This window comes from Bufo gargarizans, chromosome 7 (assembly GCF_014858855.1).
Source record: "Bufo gargarizans isolate SCDJY-AF-19 chromosome 7, ASM1485885v1, whole genome shotgun sequence".
NCBI classification, from domain to species: Eukaryota; Metazoa; Chordata; class Amphibia; order Anura; family Bufonidae; genus Bufo; species Bufo gargarizans.
This window is the reverse complement of record NC_058086.1, coordinates 159,873,953-159,896,594: the sequence shown is the minus strand read 5'-3', so window position 1 is coordinate 159,896,594 and position 22,642 is coordinate 159,873,953. Positions and strand designations below refer to the sequence as shown.

The following is a 22,642-nucleotide window of genomic DNA, read 5'->3' as shown; positions in this document are numbered from 1 at the left end:
CAACTAGCCATGCTTGGTATAACCATGGAAGGGCTGCATTGCCAATCTACATCATCATGTTTCATGTCCTTTGGTGGTTAACGTGGCAGTTGTAGCGTTTAATTTGCCATTTCCTGAAATAAAGATACGTGATTCCTTAGGAAAAATCAGTTGTATTGTAGTAAAAAGTGGTCATCTATGTGCCATTCCCAATGAGTTGTATGACACGTCCGTTGTATTGGGGCATGTTTTATATCCATGGCCAGGTCTGTGGCCTCTCCTAACACACTGTAGTAGTAAATACTTGTTTTCCCCATAATATATTGATTCTTGAACAACTCTTCTTAGAACCATGCTGTGCATTCCCTCAGTTATCCTTCCTGGAAATATGTATGTTAACTGGTTGTTGCCCTTCTGCCTGTCAAAGCAGTATGTCCCCAAACACTGACACTGCTTAGTTAGTTCTGACTAGGTACGCATCCCACAGACAAAGGAATCACAAAGTCCATTCCTTCATTTCCAGGAGGAATAACCGGAGCAGCACATAAATTAAGAATTATTTTTTAAAATTAAGACATGAGGTGGCAGAGCCTCTTTAAACCCTTATCAGATGAGGGGATGAATATCTGAGCGTCTTCATCAATGAGGCCGGTATCCGATGCCATGGCAAATACCTTGGCAAGGCTACGTTCACTGTGAATTCTGGCAGACTGTCGGAGTTCACTGTATCCACTGGCGGACGCCCATTCACTATAATAAGCTCCAGCATATACCCCCTGCTTGCGGACAGACAAATAATGCTGCTTTTTTTTTTTTTTTCTCCATCCATCTGAAAGCCGGGATATATGCCGGATATACTGTGACCAGAACAGAGTGCCGGAGCTCACGACGCTGATGTGAACTCGGCCTTACCTTTTTAGAAAGGTCCATTTTTACAGCTTTACCACAGTACCATAGGTTGGCAAGTTATCGTCCTATGATGCAGAACTGTCTAGTTGAGTCAACCCCAATTCTGACTGTGGGTCTCCCTTTACTTTGCTTTAGTGAACGGAGGGGAACTCTGTTCTGATTACTGAACTCTCCATGATGGGGGGACATTGGCAGCCCCCTTTTTAAATGACCTAATCTTTTTTTTTTTTTTTTTGAGCCGTTATAGAATAATTATGTTAATATGCAATTATCACCTAATTTTCCTTGGCGGTAACCTCAAGGATCGCTTGAAGCTTTCATCCGAGCTGTCATTCAAGGACAGTTCACATTTCACCTTGAAGGCTCCCCTGTAATTGCATTGTGATTACAGTAATATTTTCAGGTCTAATGGTACGACCACACAGAGGTTCCTGAAGCCAAAACCAGTAGTGATCTGTCGTTTTATACTTTCTCTGCTTTTATGATCCATTTTGGATTTCGGCATCTAAAACTGCATTTGGGAACCTGACTGCATGCTGGACCCTAACGGGTATTACTTGTCTTTGGGTTCTTTTTCTTTATTTTGTAATTTAAGAGGACTTTGCGGGTTGTAAAAAGCAGTTCTAGGGTTATCAAATAAATTAAATTGGTGGCCATTGACCAGAAGAGTTCAGCTTTTCTAATTCTAATAGTAATCTTTATTTAAATAGCGCCAACATATCCCGCAGCGCTTTACAGTTCAGGGGGTTCATGTGCAGACAGTCATAAATAACGTAGCAACAGACGAGTCAATAATTACAACAAGAGGAATGAGGACTCTGCTCACAAGAGCTTACAATCTATGAGGAGATAGGGGTGACACAAAAGTTAATTGCTCGTTTTGTACAATGGTCCAGCCATCTTGGGAGAATAGGGGAGCAGATATAAAGCTGCATGAGCCAGTCAGCTTTCCATACCCTTTAGTTAAATGTAGGCTGAAGCTGCCGATTTCAGGGGTTTTCTGGGATTTTGATACTGATGACCTATCCTCAGGATAGGTAATCAGTTTATGCGGTGGGGTCCGACACCCAGGACCCCCACCAATCAGCAGTTTGAGAAGGCACCGGCGATCCTGTGTGTGCCACGGCCTACTCTCTGCTTTTCCATAGAAGTGAATGGGGCTGAGCATAATATCAAGCACGGCTGCTATTCAGTGTACAGCGCTGTGGTCGCTGATCGGCGGGGATCCTGAGTGTCAGACCCCCCCAATGATCAGATACTGATGACCTATTGGTAAAAAAAAAAAAAAACTTTTAAAGGGAATCTGTCACCTGGTTTGAGCATATTAAGGTGTTACTACTACCATGTACAATAAAATGCCTTATTTCTTGCTGTAGTCTTCATTCTTTTTGTTTCATTAGCGATAAAATACACTTTGTTATGCAAATGAGTGTCCAAGGTGCCCAGAGGGGCGTTATTACCCTTCTTTGGTGCCCAGCCTGCTTCCTTTAGAGCCCAAGCAATCATCCTCTTCCAGCATAAGTAACTGCCTACACCCGAACTCTTCGCCGACGCCCCCTCCGCTGTGTGAAATCTCACGCAGGCTCAGTAACGTGGACTTTTAAGGAAATGTCACCAAAATTTTTATTTGCCAGTTAAAACCTTTTTATTTTTTTATTTTTTTAGACACAATGGTCAGGAGGGAAACTTCTATAGGAGAGTTTTCTAGGCATGCTCTGTGACCTCTGCAGAGGTCATTGTACAAGGAAAGAATAGATAAGATGTGACAATCGCCTGTTGTGAATGGTGGATTCTGTCTTATCTATACTCAGAGGTGATATCATTACAGGCAGGATTAGAATGACAGATAAGCCGGTAATTTCAGTAAAGTGATCTGTACAGGCCAAGAAGAGGCGACTATTACAATATTTGTAATGTGTCTGACGAAGAGGGCTGTTTGCCCTCGAAACTCGTTGACAAAGGATTTAATTTTATAAATGCCTGCCTTCAGGTCTATGGGTGACAGCCCCTGAGCCACAGTTCCTCTCCCACACAAATGAGTGCAGACAGAGAGAAGAGGGGCTTTCATGACTGCAGTCGGCATGTTACAGTAATGGCACCAGCTCATGGCAGTGAGGAGAGTGGTCGGGGAAGATTTCCCTTTACCTGAGGAGGATTGCTGGACAAATGAGGCTCTGCTAAAGATGATATGGATGTTGTATTTTTATGAAAAACTTTAACCTCGCTTTATCCTCTTGTTCAGCCGCCTGCCGTAATCTCTCATTTTTCGCTTGCTGCGTCAAGTTTGATAAGTGTCTGGTAAGAAAACCTGATCATCTTCTAGTCAGTCACCCTGCTGTTCGGGGGGCACCAGTAAACTTGTTTTAAATGGGTGAAGCGTCTGTTCTCTCTTGCAACCTCTCACACTAGAACAGATGGATGGAGCATGTAAGGTTTTACCTCTGAGGTGGTAGCAGTGCAGCCACTCATTAACACTGAATTTACCACTTCGTTAGCAACATTGCTTCCTGTTGAGAAACGCTAATATATAATCTCAAATGGAGTGTGCATACATTTGTCTACCTCTGCCTCATAATAAGTTCTGACGTAGACTTTATAGCCGCCACTTTACAGACGTTCCCAATATGATTTTTTTTATTTTTTATTATTATTTCTTTATCTAATGAATTAAGTTCTTTGTGAAATGTTTCTACTCTCTCCCTGTGAGCAGCTTCCTGCGTTTCAGTCCTGCTGGGTGCTGCTTTAGCACCATTTTGGGGTGCTAAAATTCCCTTTTATCTTATTTTTTTGTCACTGTGGAAACATGCCTTTGGTAGACTGCTGGGCAAGTCGCACGCTAGAAATTAATTCCTTTGTGCCTTTAGCACATTTAATTAGGGTTAGGTCGTAAATATCTTTAATCAACGCGTTGCCCTGATTAGAGTAATTTTAATAAGGAAAGCCAAGTGCTATGTAGTGTTCCAGAGCTAACATGGCAAAATGTTTCTTTATCCTCCTTATGCTATTTTTGCCATTTTAGTTTAGCATTTGTGTAGCGTTCACCATGGCCTTTTATTTCAAGGGGATCTGTCAAAAGGAGATTATTTGTTGAACTAGGCACAACATAGATTTTCATCACACCCTGTGCTTCCGAATTTTGTCTTCAAAAAGTGGCAAAGGGGCTATGGCTAGGTTTTCTGGTCACTTGCCCATAATTTTTGCATTTTTACGCCACTCTAGTTTTGAAAAGTATGTGGGGGAAATGGGCGTGGTTAGCTATGTGACAGAGTTTCACTCCAAATTTATAACAAACTTTAAAAAATAAAAAAATAATTTGCAGAAAAATAAAATTAAGCCCCAAAGCCACTCCAGTAGTGAAGCAGTGTAGAAAACTGGAGGATTTGTTTTCTAGACAAGTTTAGATGAGCCAGATTTAGGGTCAATTCACACATCCGTATGTGTTTTGCGGATCGCACATCGCCGGCACTCTCATAGAAAATGCCTTTTCTTGTCCGCAATTGCGGACAAGAATAGGACATGTTTCTATTTTGTGCGGATCCGCAAATGCGGATACAGACTGCACATTCCAGCCCCATTGCAATCCGCCATTACGTCCAGTGCAATGTATTGTGGGGGTTTACTCACATTTCCGGCTCTCCTATTAATGGTCAACACATGCTTCCCCTGCTCTGTATCCTAGAAGGCTGCCAGACCATGTTCAGGTTTTGGTCAGGTTTTATGAGAGCGCTGAAAATAGCCGAGCACTGGTGTGGCTATTTCAATCAGCCCCATAGAAGTGAATGGAGCTGTGGCTGGACTTGCTCAGTGCGCTCCCCATTAATTTCAGTGGGACTCCCAAAAATAGCTGAATTGATTGGAACTCCTAGTCATTGTGGTGGTGCTCAGTGGTAAAATATTTCTGCAGAACAATTCGTACCATAGCACTCCAATGCTTAGAATCAATAACAATGGTTTATTAGTTACATCCCAAAATTATATATAGACAATGGCCAATGTTTCGGACTAACCTAGACCTTGTTTACGGCCTTATAGTCATCGATAAATGTTTAGAAGGAGGATGCCATTGATGACAATAAGGCCGGGCACAAGGTCAGGTTAGACCGAAACGTTGGTCATTGTCTATATATAATTTTTGAATGGAACTAGTAAACGATTGTTGATGATTCTAACCATTGGAGTGCTGTGGTATCAATATAATTGTTCCCAAAAATAGCTGAGCACTGCTCTCGGCTATTTTTGGCTCTCCTGTAGGAATGAATGCAGGGACGGCTGCTCATGTGTGGGGCGTCCGCCTTTGCAAACTCCGTTCTAAAGATAGGTGCGAGTCCCATCTCTGGTACCCCGCAACTTTGACATTGGGGGCATATCCTACCGATTTGGTGAGGTGAGACTACCTTTAATGTTTTTGGTGTGTGTTTTCTTTCTGAAGCAGCCCCCTAAACTAGAGTAAGCAGTTTATAGTATAAGTGACGCAGAGTTGGATTATGTCATTTTAATCTTCATACTCGCTTGCATTCTGATGTTGAGCTCCCATAAACCAGCAGTAAAATACATTGTGAGGACTCCTCTTTGAGTCCTCTCCATTATGTTTCTGAGCTCAGGAGTCCTCTCAATGCATTTACTGCTGGTTTGTCAGATCACAGCGTAGGAACGCAAATCAGTTGGAAGATAAACTGGGGGCATATCGCCCTCCATTCATTTCTATGGGGCCACTGATAATTGGCCGAGCAGGATGCAGGATTTATTGGGTTTTGTTTAAATATAGACAGTAACATTGATAATTAAAAATAGTATCACCAAAAATTCTTTAAAAATATGTTAAACATAAAAATGCCATTGTAAACAATAAGGCCTATCGCACACGAGCGTATGGCTTTTTCAGTGTTTTGTGGTCCGTTTTTCACTGATCTGTTCCGTTTTTTTGTTTGTTTCTGTTCTGTTTTTCCATATAGCATATACAGTATACCGTAATTACATAGAAAAAATTGGGCTGGGCATAACATTTTAAATACATGGTCCAGAAAGAACGGATAAGGAAGACATACGGATGCATTTCCGTATGTGTTCCTTTTTTTTGCGGATCCATTGACTTGAATGGAGCCACGGAACGTAATTTGCAGGCAATAATAGGACATGTTCTATCTTTCGACGGAAATACGGAAACGGAGTGCATACGGAGTACATTCAGTTTTTTTGTGGACCCATTGAAATTAACGGTTCTGTATACGGAATGCAAAAAACAGCCCGTAAACGGGAAAAAAACAAAATGGTCGTGTGCATGAGGCCTAAGTCATTTTCTAACACCTTTCCTTTGACATTGGACTTATCTTTATCTACTTTCCGATATTCAGGAGCAAGCCTTTTCAGGCTGATATTTAGTTTCCCTTCGTTGGAATGGTAGGTATTTGGTATCAAGTCATTAGAATGCCTTGAAATGTTGTGTGTAAATGGGATATGTTACCTTGAGCACATGCAGGTACTTACGTGAATTTTTACAAATGTGTCTTTTTTTGTTTTCTTTTAGACATTGTTTAATGGGAAGAATAACAATATGGAGGAGTCCCAGATAAGTGCTGAAAGTACTGATGCAAATGAACGCCTGAAAGAGGACGCCAATTTCAACTCTGACAATGATGTAGTGTTTAAGAAAATTCCAGAAAGTCAGAGCTCCTTTCAGAAAAGTAGTCCATTGACTGTGCCTGAAGAACTATCGAGAGACAGGTCTGAAAAAGCCTTAAGCAAAGTCCAGGGTTCTTTCCTAACACGCGATGGTGCTGCCACGGTCTCTAGTGAAAATCGTATCTTGCCTAAAGGAACTATTAATGGACCCGATTCCCACCCCTCAAATAAGACTTCCAATCTGAATACAGACAGTATTTCTTTAACCAGCAGACCAATCAGTGGGGCCGCAAAACAGTTTGTGTTCATCTTTGAAGGTGGTTTACGATCTTCAGCAACCTGCAAAGAACACTTTACAGATGTCAAGTCAGCAAGTTGTATTCTTGCTACCTGATGTAGCACATGCCAAGAAAGAAACTCATTCCATACAGAAACCTCCTACCTCCTCTACTGTTGGGTGTGAAACATCTAATGGGAATAGTTTCAGACTGGATAGCACTTTAGTAGGGCCCGTAGACGACGCGTGTAATGACCGGAAGATGTTACCTGAGAACGAGGTATATATTCAGGCCCAAGGTTGCTCTGGGGGTGGTGAAGATAGTTCTGTAGCAGGACAGGAAGCTAATTTGAGTACCGAGAGAGACTTGGTAAATAATGGCAACACAGAAGAGACTGAAAAGAATTGTGTTGTAAAGGTAGAGAAAAAGCGCAAAAGAAAAATGGATGGTAGTAAGATAACGCGTTGCTATTCTGAAGATGCTTATAATGATGTGAATTACGTTTCCAAGAAATCAAAGCTATTAAATTTAGATCTCATGGAACAGAGTGATGAAGAGCAAGTGGTAGCTCCACACAAGTATAAATTAATGAAGATTAAGTCTGAGTCTTCTATTGATGAGTCGGAAGAACATCTTCCAAAAGAAGCTATAGAAGCTATCAATCATTATATGTATAATCCAGTTTGTGGCTATGCTGATGAAACGTCACCCATTCACGTCGACTCGTTCTTCCCTGGTGACGTGCAAAGTTGTGATTCTCAATCGCCCCCAACATGCACTAGTGATCAAGAGCCATCATTTTATCCCTGTACCAAGTGCAATGTGAATTTTAGGGAGAAGAAACACCTTCATAGGCATATGATGTATCATTTGGATGGTAATAATCACTTCCGCCACCTAAACGTTCCAAGACCGTATGCTTGCAGGGAGTGCGGGCGAACCTTTAGAGACCGTAATTCCCTTCTTAAACACATGATTATCCACCAGGAACGCCGGCAGAAGCTGATGGAGGAGATTCGTGAATTGAAAGAGCTCCAAGACGAAGGTAGAAGCGCACGGTTACAATGTCCACAGTGTGTGTTTGGAACCAACTGCCCAAAGACTTTTGTTCAACATGCCAAAACCCACGAGAAAGACAAGAGATACTACTGTTGTGAAGAGTGCAACTTTATGGCCGTTACCGAAAATGAATTGGAGTGTCATAGAGGAATCGTTCATGGGGCAGTGGTAAAATGCTCAGTTCTGAACGCCAATCTCCCCCAACGTAAATATCAGAAAAAAACATTGAAAAACTCTTACTTCCTTTCGTCCAAAAAACCTACAACTTATATTTGTAAGATGTGTCCATTTACCACCTATGCCCGCAATATTTTAAGGAAACATATTGACTATGCACATTCGTCATCCTCTTTGGACCAGTTTAATGGTCCTGTTGTTGTTAAACAAGAACGTTTCTCAGATAATGAGATTGTAGATAGTGATGCTGAGGCTAAAGAGTTTGTAAAACAGCCCCCTTCTTTTCCAAAGAATTCTGTCTTGAAGCAGGATATGAAAAGACCATATGGCGCTCTTGGCCAGTGCAACACTTTTACAAGGCTGTACCGAAAACACAAAATACAAAAAGCTCGGAAAAGTGCTGCCCAATCCATTGACTGTGGTCCAGCAATGTCTCCAAATAAATCCCTGCTTTTCAGTAGCAATGACCAAAAACATAGGTTTTATCCGATGAAGCAAAAGCATACAAAGATAAACCACGCTTACAGATACAGCCAAAAATGGGATGGCTACAAAACCATAAAGAAATCAAGTGATTTGTACCCACTGAATTTAAAAAAAGAGGAGGACGATGATTCAGTCAATTCTTTACATCTGGTTTCGAAATCATCCGACCTTCAAGAAGAATGCTTAATCATGGATCCCCATAACCGCCATCCAGGTAGGCTTGTTGGCTTCAAAGACCGGGTAGCCGTCAAAAGGGTGCGCAAATCTGATCTCGAAAGGCAAGTCACAGAAGAAGACATGGACAATTACCCTGATTTCCTCCAGAAAGTGACTTATGTCGTGCTCAAGAAACTTGACTCCACAGAGAAAAATGACGATTATGAAACATGGGAAAATGGTGAGCTTTGTGATTATAGCACAGAATCACAGGATGATACGTACAACAGTCCGCCAAAAAAGGCAGTTTACCCAATTTTCAAGGATAAATCTAAAGGTAATCACCATGGTGAAGACAACCTAAATTTTAACAATGATGATGGCTTTTATTTTGAGTATTATGACGACATGGAGGAGGAGGAGGAGGATTATCTGCATGACCTGTCTGGTGCTGATGCAGAAAATGCAGACTCTTCCTTGCCAAGAAATAGCTCTATATTCCACTGGAGTGACCTGACTCTGGAAAAGAAGTCCTGTCCATACTGCCCTGCAACGTTTGAAACTGGGGTTGGGTTATCAAATCATGTTCGCGGACATTTGCATCGAGCTGGATTAACTTACGAAGCTCGCCATGTGGTGTCAGCAGAACAGATAGCAACAAGTGATAAAATGCAGCATTTCAAGAGAACTGGGACCCCAACAAAGCGTGTAAGAAAAGGTAAGCAATTTTAATATTTTGTCATCCCTTTTCAATCGTACTATTCCCCCACCCCACTCGTTTCACACACACTAATATAAATAAATTTTATATATATATATATATCAGTACAGGTGCAGCCTATCAGCCAGACCACACCACATATGGGCACCCTTGGAAGTCCAATTCACACCAAGATCCGACCAAATTGTAGAACTGTCTCGGTATAGTCAATCACTGTTATGTCAAGTGCTATCGGTACTTCACTATTCTTGGCCATTCTGTCCTTTCCAATAGAGGAGGTGCAGACGAGAGTTAGGCCCCTTGCAGTCGAGCGTGAGCTGATTAGGTCCGGATCCGTTCAGTGAAAAATTGCACGATTTCGCAAGCAAGTTAATTCAGCTTTGTATGCGATCGCGTTCAGTTTTTATCGCGCGGGTGTTTGCATGCGCGTGATAAAAAACTGAATGTTTACAAACAACATCTCTAAGCAACCATCCGTGAAAAACAAGTGCAGATGCGATGCGATTTTCACGTAACGCACAAGTGATGCGTTAAAAAACCAATTCTCATGTACACAGACCCATGGAAATAAATTGGTCCGGATTCAGTGGGTCGCATCATGCATTGCCCCGCGCGGAGTGCTCGCTCGTGTGAAAGGGGCCTTATTGTGGAGTCCACGCTTGACATAACAGTGATTGACTATACCGAGACAGTTGTCTATCTACTACAATTTAGTCGGCTCTGTATCTATCTGGAGCTGCGCGGTCTTTATGACCCTTTTAGGGGCAATTCACACATCTGCAAAATGGGTCTGCATCCGGTACGGATTTGCGGATCCGCACTTCTGTTTCGCAAAAAAATATAACATATCCTATTCTTGCAATTGCAGACAAGAAAAGGCATTTTCTATGAAAGTGCCGGTGATGTGCGGGGACGCACCTTGCCGGTGTCAGTGTTTAGCGGATCCGCAAAACACATAGCCGTGTGAATGAACACTTACTGGAAGTTATCACATGTATTGCGGGTTTTAAAGTGTAATCACCTGAACGCATATTTTCCACAAGGCAGATTATTCCCTGGAAGTAAAGCTGGCCATATCCACACGCGCACGCACGCACGCACGCTAGCTATCTCTGCTGAGAACAGATAGATGGGCTGTAGTCAGTAGTAGTCTGACCCGATCTCCCTGACATCTGTTGAGGAGAGGCCACCATACATATTAGATGCTCGGCGCATTCAGCCAAAATACATCTAATTTGTATGGCAAGCTTAAAGAGCATGCGTCAGCTGATTTGAACCTATGAAACTGGCTGACCTGTAACATTTGCGCATGGCAGCTGAAGGCATCTCTCGGTCCCATTTTTCATGTTTTTTTGTGTTTTAATATATGCATATGAGCCTCTAGGAGCAATGGGGGCGTTGCCATTACACCTAGAGGCTCTGCTTTCTCTACAACTACCTTGCCTTCTGGACTTTGACAGAGCCAGGCATGACCACATTTACATGACCATGTCTGGCCCTGTCAATCAAAGTGGAGAGGACGTGGCAGTTGCAGAGAGAGCAGAGCCTCTAGGTGTAACTGCAACACAGATGCCTTTTAGCTGCCAAGCGCACGTGCAGCAGGTCAGCCAGTGTCAGAGGTACACATCTGCTATATCTATATACACACTGTATTTTTTGCTTTATAAGATACAACTAATCATAACACATACCTAGGTTTTTTTCGCATTAGTATGGGGAAAAAGTGAATCCTAAAGTAAAACATGCAGTAAATCTAGTCTATGCTAGTATTGCAATTATGAGTTTACAATTATTCCTGTCATATTTCTTTTCTGCAATTTTTGTATAGCTGAGAAATATTACTTTTGTTTTCTATGACTTTAGTTGTAGAGAAGTCGGAGAGTCCGTCTGAGCACACTTGCGCGCTTTGTGGAGGCTGGTTTGATACAAAAATTGGATTGTCAAATCATGTTCGAGGTCACCTGAAAAGACTAGGCAAAAATAAATGGGATGCACACAAATCGCCCATCTGTGTCCTGAATGAAATGCTGCAAAACGAGGAAAAGTACGAGCAACTCCTCAAGGTTCTTAATAATAGGCGCACTGTTCACAGGCCTTACTCCACTCACAAAACTTCCAGTAATGACTCAAAGTCCAATGCTGTACATCTTGAAGCACACCGTAATGGCCTAAAAACTGAAACGTTTTCTGGACAGATGGAGGAAGGGGTCCACCTAAGTGAATGTGATGACGCAGGTGGACATGGCGAGAAGGATAAACCTGTTTCCTTAATTGAACTACTTAAATTGAAAAAATCAGGTGAAGAGAAGAATGTAGAATCTTCTCAAAAGATCAATCAAACTGCAAGAAAGAGGTTCATCCAAAAATGCCTTCATCCACTCAATGAAGACTGTTCTTTGATGTGCAATTCCCACAGAAGCATGGACTTCGCTTTACAGTCAGGTAGGTCTTCAGAATAAAAACCTATTGACTATGTTCACAGTGACGACTGGTATGACTTTAATATTTTTTTTTTATATTTAAATACTTTTAGTTTATTTTTTCCTTCATCATATATAAAAAGTTCAGAAACAAGACATAACATTAGGCAATAATACAGCAGGGCATAAACAATGCTAATTCCTGTATATACACATACATTTGTTACTCGCTTATCCTTAGACATCAGGAATATGTCCCTGTCCTGTTTCTTTCCTCATATCATGTACAAAACGAGGAAACAAAAGAAAAACAATATAACCCCTCCCCTTCCCCCCCCCCCCCATGGTTGTCTTGATGGATACCACAGATTTTCATTCTCTCTTCCACATCCTCCATTTATTTATGGGTACCGACATATTCATATCTACATACCCTCCCACATAAGTTCTTCCATGCTTCGATGTTTGGTGGTGTGTCCGCCCCCCACTCCCTAGCCACTACTACCCGCGCCAGCATTAATCCTTTGGCCCATTTCCTTTCTATTTCTATATCGAGACCTATTTTCCTGATATATCCAAGCACCGCTGTAGCGATCTCCATTGGGACTGAGCACCCAGTTGATCTGGTCAGCTCCCGATAAACCTGAGACCAGTAATCCTGCATTAGGGGGCAGTGCCAGATCAAGTGGGTGAAATCCGCATTATCCATCCTGCACTTCCAGCATCTAGCATCCCTTGTTTTATACCTCCTACTCAACACCCATGGGGTGATATAGGTACGATGGACAATAAAGAACTGTATCAGTCGGAAATTACTCGATACCGTACTTCTTTTTATACTTTTATAGATACATCTCCAATCTAGCGTGTTGGGGTCAACTTCTAGTGCCCATTTTTGTTCACTAATAAACTTTATCACTCCCCCTAAACCCCTTTTAATTATTTTATATATCTGTGATATTGATATTTTGGTCCCCTTATTGAGACAGCAAAATTCTACAAATTCTGAATATTTAGTGGTTAAGTACGATTTATTCTCAGTGCTGTCAAATGCGTGTTTTAACCGAAAATATCTAAAGCGTGTAAGGGTATCTAATTTTATACTAAGTCCTAATTCTTCTAGTGTCCTAAGCTTTCCTTTTATCTCAATCTGTGAAATAAACTTAATACCATTTTTTTCCCAAAATACATAATCCTCTAACTTCTGAAACTCGCCTAAGTTTATATTCCCCCATAGTGGGGTAATCTTTAGTGAGTAATTTATCCCCAATAATTTTTTAACATTCAATTTTTTAACATGACTTTAATATTTTTAAAGAAAAGTGCAGTTTCTGCATTAATTTCCAACCTCCCTACCCCGGCAATGTTCCTTGTCTGAATTAACTGGTCAAATCCTTATGCAGCCTATTAAAGGGGTTATTCAATTTCCAAATACAAAAATTTTGTATATAGTATATAAAAAAAGAACATACAGGTTTTATAAGTATGTCCTACAGTCGTGCACCAGACCAGGTATCACTGCCTGCAACAGTGACGCCCAGTTTAAGGTCTAATTCACACAGACCCATAGGACTAAATTACACACTTCAGACCTCCCTGCGCAGATACTCAGGTCATGCACTACTTTGGTCCATGTCTCATGCCTTGGCAGACCATTCGAGACAGTTGTCTCCGGCAGTCACCAGCTCAGTGCCCTACCAAAACATATAAATTTCCCAAAATCATCTTGGTGTTCTGGAAGTAAAATGTACAATTTTGAATAAGGCCATCTGAACCAGGTTTAAAACCAGTCAGCTCCCTTTGGCTACCTGCACACACTGCGTATTTGTGCTCTCAAAAACTGCACATGAAAACGTGCTATTTATCCTGCAGGTTTTCTGTTTAACCCCATTATAGTCTATGGGGAAAACCCACTAAAATGTATATTATATAATAGATGTATGTATATATGTGTGTGTATATGTATATCTCTCTCTCTATATATCTCTCTCTCTCTATATATATATCTCTCTCTCTCTCTCTATATCTCTCTATATCTCACACAAACAATTGACATGCTGTGGAGTTTAAAATCTGCATGGATAGTCAGTCTTCGTGCCTAAACAAAATAAGAGTCATAAGAACAGATGCTCTAGAATGGTTACTACATGGAGGTGCATGAAACTATTAAAACAGGCATGTCAGGGTTGTTTCACTTCAGCAAATTAGTTATCATGTAGAGGAAGTGAATACAAGGCACTTACTAATGTATTGTGATTGCCAATATTGCCTCCTTTGCTGACTGGATTTATTTTTCCATCACTTTACCCTGCTAGTTTTCAGGGGGTTATGACCACCCTGCAATCCAGCAGCAGCGGTGGCGGTTGTGCTCACACGCCATAGAAAAAATCTCCGACCTAAGCACATTCCTGTGGTCCCAGCCACCATAGAGGCAGGCTCCTTCTCCTACAGTGTGCAAGCACTGCCACCGCTGCTGGATTGCAGGGTAGTTGTAACCCCTGGAAACGAGCAGTGTATAGAGTGATGGAAAAATGAATGGAGCCAGAAAAGGAGGCAATATGGACTATCACAATTCATTAGTAAGTGGCTAGATAAATGCCGCTTGCTGAAGAGAGACAACCCTTTTATTGCACATGAGAACGGGCGTCAAAACAGATTAACCACAAATTGTTTTTTTGTCTGCATTTGTGAGTTTCCGCACCATATCCAAAGCAAAAACCATATTACTTGCAGTTTTTGGTGCAGACTTGATGCAGATTTTTCTCACCCTTGCATTGAAAAGGGTGTAATGCGCACATAAGAATTGGCATGCTATGGATGTAAAAATTCACACAGCAAATCAGTTTCCGCACGTAAAAAAAAGTGTACATGAAATTACTGTACTGCACTGCAATTTTTTTGCCTGCACTGAAAAAAACAGGCGTAATATGCAGTGTGTACAGGTAGCCTTAAGCCTCCTGCACACGATGTGCGCCCTGTGGCCCTGCTGCCCGAACACCCACTGTGGGGCAGCCGCAGCGGACCAGAGACCCATTCACTTTAATGGATCCGCGATATGCCCATTCTGCAAAAAGGTAGGACATGTTCTATCTTTTTGCGGAATGGAAGTACGGGACGAAATAGTGCTTCTGTAGGTTTCCGTTCCATGCTTCCATTCCGCATCTCCGAATTTGCGGACCCATTGAAGTGAATGCGGTCCGCAATACGGCAACGTGACACCAACGGTCCGTGTGCAGGAGGCCTTTGTACTCGCATTGCGTGCATAGTGCTTGCCAGCAAGGAGTCTGATGTATTCATAAGATGCTGACTTTTCCATCTTGCTGTCCGTAGGGGGAGTTCACATCAGACTCCTGGCTTGCTGTGCTCTATGTGGATTAAAGAGGACCTGTTTAAATTCTCTACCGGGCCCAGAACAGCCTGCTGGAATTGTATGGATCCGGCACTGTCAATTCCAGCATTCCGGCAATTGTACGGATCCGGCACTGTCAGATGTGGACTGAATGTCCGCCGGCCCCATTAAGTGTGCACAGTGTCTGTCAGGCCCATTCTCGGCATATTTGCTGGATTGAGTCTAGATCTCTGCTGGACCAAATGGGGCCGATGGGCATTCCACATTAACCCATAAGTGACTTTCTGTTGCCCTTAGATAAGGGGGCAGCGTGAGAGAGCTGACAAGTTCCCTTTTAACCACTTCAGCCCCGCTAGGTGAAACCCCCTTCATGACCAGAGCACTTTTTACACTTCGGCACTACACTACTTTCACCGTTTATCGCTCGGTCATGCAACTTACCACCCAAATGAATTTTACCTCCTTTTCTTCTCACTAATGGAGCTTTCATTTGGTGGTATTTCATTGCTGCTGGCATTTTTACTTTTTTTGTTATTAATCAAAATGTAACGATTTTTTTGCAAAAAAATGACATTTTTCACTTTCAGCTGTAAAATTTTGCAAAAAAAAACGACATCCATATATAAATTTTTCGCCAAATTTATTGTTCTACATGTCTTTGATAAAAAAAAAATGTTTGGGCAAAAAAAAAAAATGGTTTGGGTAAAAGTTATAGCATTTACAAACTATGGTACAAAAATGTGAATTTCCGCTTTTTGAAACAGCTCTGACTTTCTGAGCACCTGTCATGTTTCCTGAGGTTCTACAATGCCCAAACAGTAGAAAAACCCCACAAATGACCCCATTTCGGAAAGTAGACACCCTAAGGTATTCGCTGATGGGCATAGTGAGTTCATAGAACTTTTTATTTTTTGTCACAAGTTAGCGGAAAATGATGATGATTTTATTTTTTATTTTTTTCTTACAAAGTCTCATATTCCACTAACTTGCGACAAAAAATAAAAAATTCTAGGAACTCACCATGCCCCTCACAGAATACCTTGGGGTGTCTTCTTTCCAAAATGGGGTCACTTGTGGGGTAGTTATACTGCCCTGGCAATTTAGGGGCCCAAATGTGTGAGAAGAACTTTGCAATCAAAATGTGTAAAAAATGACCGGTGAAATCCAAAAGGTGCACTTTGGAATATGTGCCCCTTTGCCCACCTTGGCAGCAACAAAGTGTGACACATCTGGTATCGCCGTACTCAGGAGAAGTTGGGGAATGTGTTTTGGGGTGTCATTTTACATATACCCATGCTGGGTGAGAAAAATATCTTGGTCAAATGCCAACTTTGTATAAAAAAATGGGAAAAGTTGTCTTTTGCCAAGATATTTCTCTCATCCAGCATGGGTATATGTAAAATGACACCCCAAAACACATTCCCCAACTTCTCCTGAGTACGGCGATACCAGATGTGTCACACTTTTTTGCTGCCAAGGTGGGCAAAGGGGCACATATTCCAAAGTGCACCTTTCGGATTTTGCAGGGCATTTTTTACACATTTTGATTGCAAAGTTCTTCTCACACATTTGGGCCCCTAAATTGCCAGGGCAGTATAACTACCCCACAAGTGACCCCATTTTGGAAAGAAGACACCCCAAGGTATTCCGTGAGGGGCATGGCGAGTTCCTAGAATTTTTTATTTTTTGTCGCAAGTTAGTGGAATATGAGACTTTGTAAGGAAAAAAGAAAAAAAATGAAAAATCATCATTTTCCGCTAAATTGTGACAAAAAATAAAAAATTCTAGGAACTCGCCATGCCCCCCACGGAATACCTTGGTGTCTTCTTTCCAAAATGGGGTCATATGTGGCGTAGTTATACTGCCCTGGCAATTTAGGGGCCCAAATGTGTAAGAAGTACCTTGCAATCAAAATGTGTAAAAAAAATGGCCTGCGAAATCCGAAAGGTGCACTTTGGAATATGTGCCCCTTTGCCCACCTTGGCTGCAAAAAAGTGTCACACGTGGTATCGCCGTACTCAGGAGAAGTTGGGCAATGTGTTTTGGGGGGTCATTTTACATATACCCATGCTGGGTGAGAGAAATATCTTGGCAAAAGACAACTTTTCCCATTTTTTTTATACAAAGTTGGCATTTGACCAAGATATTTTTCTCACCCAGCATGGGTATATGTAAAATGACACCCCAAAACACATTCCCCAACTTCTCCTGAGTACGGCGATACCAGATGTGTCACACTTTTTTGCAGCCTAGATGCGCAAAGGGGCCCAAATTCCTTTTAGGAGGGCATTTTTAGACATTTGGATCCCAGACTTCTTCTCACACTTTCGGGCCCCTCAAAAGCCAGGGCAGTATAAATACCCCACATGTGACCCCACTTTGGAAAGAAGACCCCCCAAGGTATTCAATGAGGGGCCTGGCGAGTTCCTAGAATTTTTTTTTTTTTGCATAAGTTAGCGGATATTGATTTTTTTTTTTTGTTTTTGTTTTTTTTCTCACAAAGTCTCACTTTCCGCTAACTTAGGACAAAAATTTCAATCTTTCATGGACTCAATATGCCCCTCACGGAATACCTTGGGGTGTCTTCTTTCCGAAATGGGGTCACATGTGGGGTATTTATACTGCCCTGGCTTTTTAGGGGCCCTAAAGCGTGAGAAGAAGTCTGGAATATAAATGTCTAAAAATGTTTACGCATTTGGATTCCGTGAGGGGTATGGTGAGTTCATGTGAGATTTTATTTTTTGACACAAGTTAGTGGAATATGAGACTTTGTAAGTAAAACAAAACAAACAAAAAATTTCCGCTAACTTGTGCCAAAAAAAATGTCTGAATGGAGCCTTACCAGGGGGGGGTGATCAATGACAGGGGGGTGATCACCCATATAGACTCCCTGATCACCCCCCTGTCATTGATCACCCCCCCTGTAAGGCTCCATTCAGACATCCGCATGATTTTTTACGGATCCATGGATACATGGATCGGATCCACATAACGCATGTGGACGTCTGAATGGAGCCTTACAGGGGGGTGATCAATGACAGGGGGTGATCAGGGTAATCAGGGTGATCACCCCCCTGTCACTGATCACCCCCCCTGTAAGGCTCCATTCAGACATCCGCATGATTTTTTACGGATCCATGGATACATGGATCGGATCCACAGAACGCATGCGGACGTCTGAATGGAGCCTTACAGGGGGGTTATCAATGACAGGGGGTGATCAGGGTGATCACCCCCCTGTCACTGATCACCCCCCCTGTAAGGCTCCATTCAGACATCCGCATGATTTTTTACGGATCCATGGATACATGGATCGGATCCACAGAACGCATGCGGACGTCTGAATGGAGCCTTACAGGGGGGTTATCAATGACAGGGGGTGATCAGGGTAATCAGGGTGATCACCCCCCTGTCACTGATCACCCCCCCTGTAAGGCTCCATTCAGACGTCCGCATGATTTTTACGGATCCATGGATACATGGATCGGATCCGTAAAAATCATGCGGACGTCTAAATGGAGCCTTACAGGGGGGTGATCAATGACAGGGGGTGATCAGGGAGTGTATATGGGTGATCACCCGCCTGTCATTGATCACCCCCCTGTAAGGCTCCATTCAGACGTCCGTATGCTTTTTGCGGATCCGATCCATGTATCCATGGATCCGTAAAAATCATACGGACGTCTGAACGGAGCCTGACGGGGGTGATCAATGACAGGGCGGTGATCAATGACAGGGGGGTGATCAGGGAGTTTATATGGGGTGATCATGGGTGATCAGGGGTTTATAAGGGGTTAATAAGTGACCGGGGGGGGGGGGGGTGTAGTGTAGTGTAGTGTGGTGTTTGGTGGGACTGTACTGACCACCTCTGGTGGTCGATCCTAACAAAAGGGACCACCAGAGGACCAGGTAGGAGGTATATTAGACGCTGTTATGAAAACAGCGTCTAATATACCTGTTAGGGGTTAAAAAAATTCGGATCTCCAGCCTGCTAGCGAGCGATCGCCGCTGGCAGGCTGGAGATCCACTCGCTTACCTTCCGTTCCTGTGAGCGCACGCGCCTGTGCGCGCGCGTTCACAGGAAATCTCGCGTCTCGCGAGAAGACGCGTATATGCGTCCAGGAGGAGTAAAGCAACCACCTCCCGGACGCATATACGCGTACAGCGGTCGGGAGGTGGTTAATATTTATCTTCACAGGTTCGTATACGAAGTGTGTGCATTGAGTAGTCTTGTGTCTGTTTCATAGTTTGCCATCTTTGCTCATTGCAGAAGAAAACGTTGGTAGTTTGTTGATCATTTGCTTAGCACAAAGAATTTTGCAAGAAACTTCAAATCATTAACTTTCATTATTAGTTGCGCATCCAGAGTAATGAACATAAAAGGCACTGAATAAAGTGTTTTGTCTAACAGCTGTTTGGTGGTGTGTTATACCACCTTTTCTCCCAGTCTTCATCAGCAACCTAATTTAGTGCTGCGCCTTTTTACAGTCTTGTGGGTAAAAAACACTTTAATTACCACTTTGTCAACTAGACTTTTAATTCTGTTCATGAATATCGAGACGCCTGTGTACTATTTACTGGCAAGATCGCATTGCTTAAAATATGTGAATATGAATGGCTTATGTAGTCGCACCTTCTGCGGCTTTAAGCTCATGTAAGGGCCAACACTAATATCGCGTCTACCTCCCAATCCATTAGTTGGAATCAATGTTCTTTCAGGCCAGATGTGTAGTTTTCATGTTCGTTCTTTCTTTCTATTAGGTATGTCTGCGAAGCACAAGACGTGTGTGAATTGCAATACTACATTTTCTAGTGGCGTTAGCCTGTCTAACCATATGAGAGCTTATTCAAGGAAGAAGAGCGCTGGGCTTTTGACTGGAACAGGTACGTCTCTCCAGAGGAGGCCGTTTTTTTCTTTTAGCATACCATACGGCCATGATCTTTGCATACCCACGATTTCCCATTATTATAAGTCAGCCCTCTGTTTCATAATGTATTAAGGGTTTTGGCCCCTTTCTACATATTCAGACGATTAAAGGCCTGGGTGCTGAGCCTGGACAGCACACATACCATATAGACTGCCATTGCTTTGACTGTGAAAACGCTGGGTACAGAGCACCTATGTATTGGAATGTCCTTAATTTTTAGAGCCCATTCACATAAACGTATCCATTTTGCAGTCTTTAAATCGCTGATACCGGTTGTGTGCATCCCCGCACGTTCCGCTTTGTTAGATATGCCTATTGTCTGCAAAATGGAAAAGAATAGGACATGTTCTATCTTTTTTGCGAGTCAGCAGATCGGAAATACAGATACGGACCACACGCAGTGTGCTGTCCGCATCTTTTGAGGCTCTATTGAAATCAACAAGTCAGCATCTGATTCGCAAAAAATGCGGACCAAAAATACGGTCGTAGATGTTTGTTTCCTGTTCAATGCCGTTTTCCTGTCCACTCTGAGCAATGTTTGCAGCTCATCCTCTGATCCAGATACTGTGCTTGTTTTATACAGTGGTGTGTATGGTAATTTGTTTTCCTTTGTACATTAGTATTAGATTGCAAGCAAAAAAAGTCAAGATCGCGATCTGGGAGTAAGAAGAAAGTATTGCCATTGCCACACACCACTGAGGAAGTTTATATCTTGAGATGCAGGTTTGTTTTAGGCTTTTGGTTTTTTATTATAATGTAAGTGACCTAAATTTATTACCGCAAATAAATAATAAATTACATTATTCTCATATTAGTAACCTCAATCTTGTTGCATTGTTTGCAGACTGTGCTAAAATCTATAATGACTACTACTGCTCGGGAATATTTCATATTTTACTCATTACACTTTGAAATTATCAGCATTGTACGCCTACAACATGTTTAAAGGGAACCTGACATCTCTATAATGCACCCCCAACACTTGCAGTACCTTTAGAGGGGTATTCTGGTGATATCAAGTTATCCCCTATTCGCAGGGTAGGGGATAATTATTTGATCGGCGGGATCTTTGACTGACCATTTATGCCCTTTTGTTTTAACGACCATCTGGAGCTACAGCGATCGGTCCCCTGCCAATTGGGCATCGGCGACTTATCCTTTGCCAACCCTTTTTAATTAATTTATTAACTTTTTTTTTTGTAAAACTTTAATTTTTCTTCTTCTTTTAAACAGGTTTTGTGGGCTTGTCTTTCGAGGACCTTTGTCTGTACAAGAAGATTGGATAAAGCACTTGCAACGCCACATTGTCAATGCAAATCTTCCACGGACAGGAGCAGGCATGGTTGAAGTGGAACCTTTACTAAAGAAGACCCCTTCAATCAGTGAAACAAACTTCTCCTTAATAATGACAGAGGCGGCTTCCTAAGAGCAGATGCCATGCAAATCAAAATGGTTATTTGGATGTATATTAGACTATTTTCTCTTGTTTTTTTGAATTTTTTTCCCCCTTCCTTTTAACTTTTTTTTTTTCACCCTCTCTCCTTTTTAAAGACCACATTGTTATACCTGTTTATAATACAAAGGACAAACAAAAATGCTGATGTGCCGTAACGTTAGCGCGAGCTCCTGCAGACTTCACTATCTTTACACTTTGCTTCTTGGACGAAGCACAACGTAATCCTTGCATAGATGCCTTTTTTCCCCCCACTTGTTAGAAAAGCTTAGAAACACGAGTCCATAGTCATGAAATCACTGATATGAAAATTATATTTATACGGTGCATTTTCTACAAGATCACGGACAATTCCTGATGTTGTATCGGTTCATCTAGGGCATTAAGTATTACCATAATCTGCAGAGTTCTGAAGACTGTTCCATTCAACTTAGGGCACTCAGTACGTTTCTGTACAGATAATGTATGTTTTTTGTTTTGTTTTTTTTTTTCGTTTTTATTACACGATGCTTTTGTACTAAAAAAAAAAAAAGTGGAGGGTGAATTGTTTTACTGATATTTCTGCAAAGTGTAAATAGGACTGGAAATTATTTGTTGTAAGGAAAAAAAACTCTTTATTTCAGTTGCGTTTCTCACTAACTGGTGCATCCATGCTACCTCCTACTTTGTCAACAAAGATGTATTTACCCGATGACATTTCTTTTTAATGTAGAATTTCAGTATATATATAAAAAAAAAAAATTTTTTTTTTTTAAATAGTGATAAGTCACCTATTCATTTCTCTTTTTAATGTTCTCTTACGTCATTTCCCATCCCTAGTATTTTATTAAACCAATTTCTGTACGAGTAGTTTTTCTCACCACAGTTTTTTTTTGTTGTTTTTTTTTTTGTTTTTTCAGTTTCGCTCCGCACTTGAGCATTTTAGCAAACCGTTTGATATTTCAACATATGAGAATGTTTACAATTGAAATTTTAGAACTCGTTTTGGATGTGATTGTGTATGAAACCGTGTAACACTATGCTCGTGCTAAGGGCCTACAGAAATAATGAAATAAATGTGTCGTGAGGATGGAATTTTGTCATTCACATGCCTTTATCCGCAATATAC

General features: G+C 41.7%; 1 protein-coding gene across 1 annotated transcript in view; it reads left to right on the top strand.

The window, feature by feature from the left end:
- LOC122943552 (zinc finger protein 644-like) overlaps positions 1 to 22,383 on the top strand; it is a 59,521-nt gene extending 37,138 nt beyond the window's left edge. The window contains 6 exon segments of the mRNA XM_044301382.1: positions 6,413 to 6,778; positions 6,780 to 9,381; positions 11,248 to 11,826; positions 19,915 to 20,037; positions 20,702 to 20,804; positions 21,315 to 22,383. Coding sequence (XP_044157317.1) covers positions 6,413 to 6,778; positions 6,780 to 9,381; positions 11,248 to 11,826; positions 19,915 to 20,037; positions 20,702 to 20,804; positions 21,315 to 21,507 — 3,966 coding nt within the window. The 3' untranslated portion in view covers positions 21,508 to 22,383.
- Positions 22,384 to 22,642: the final 259 nt, after the last annotated feature.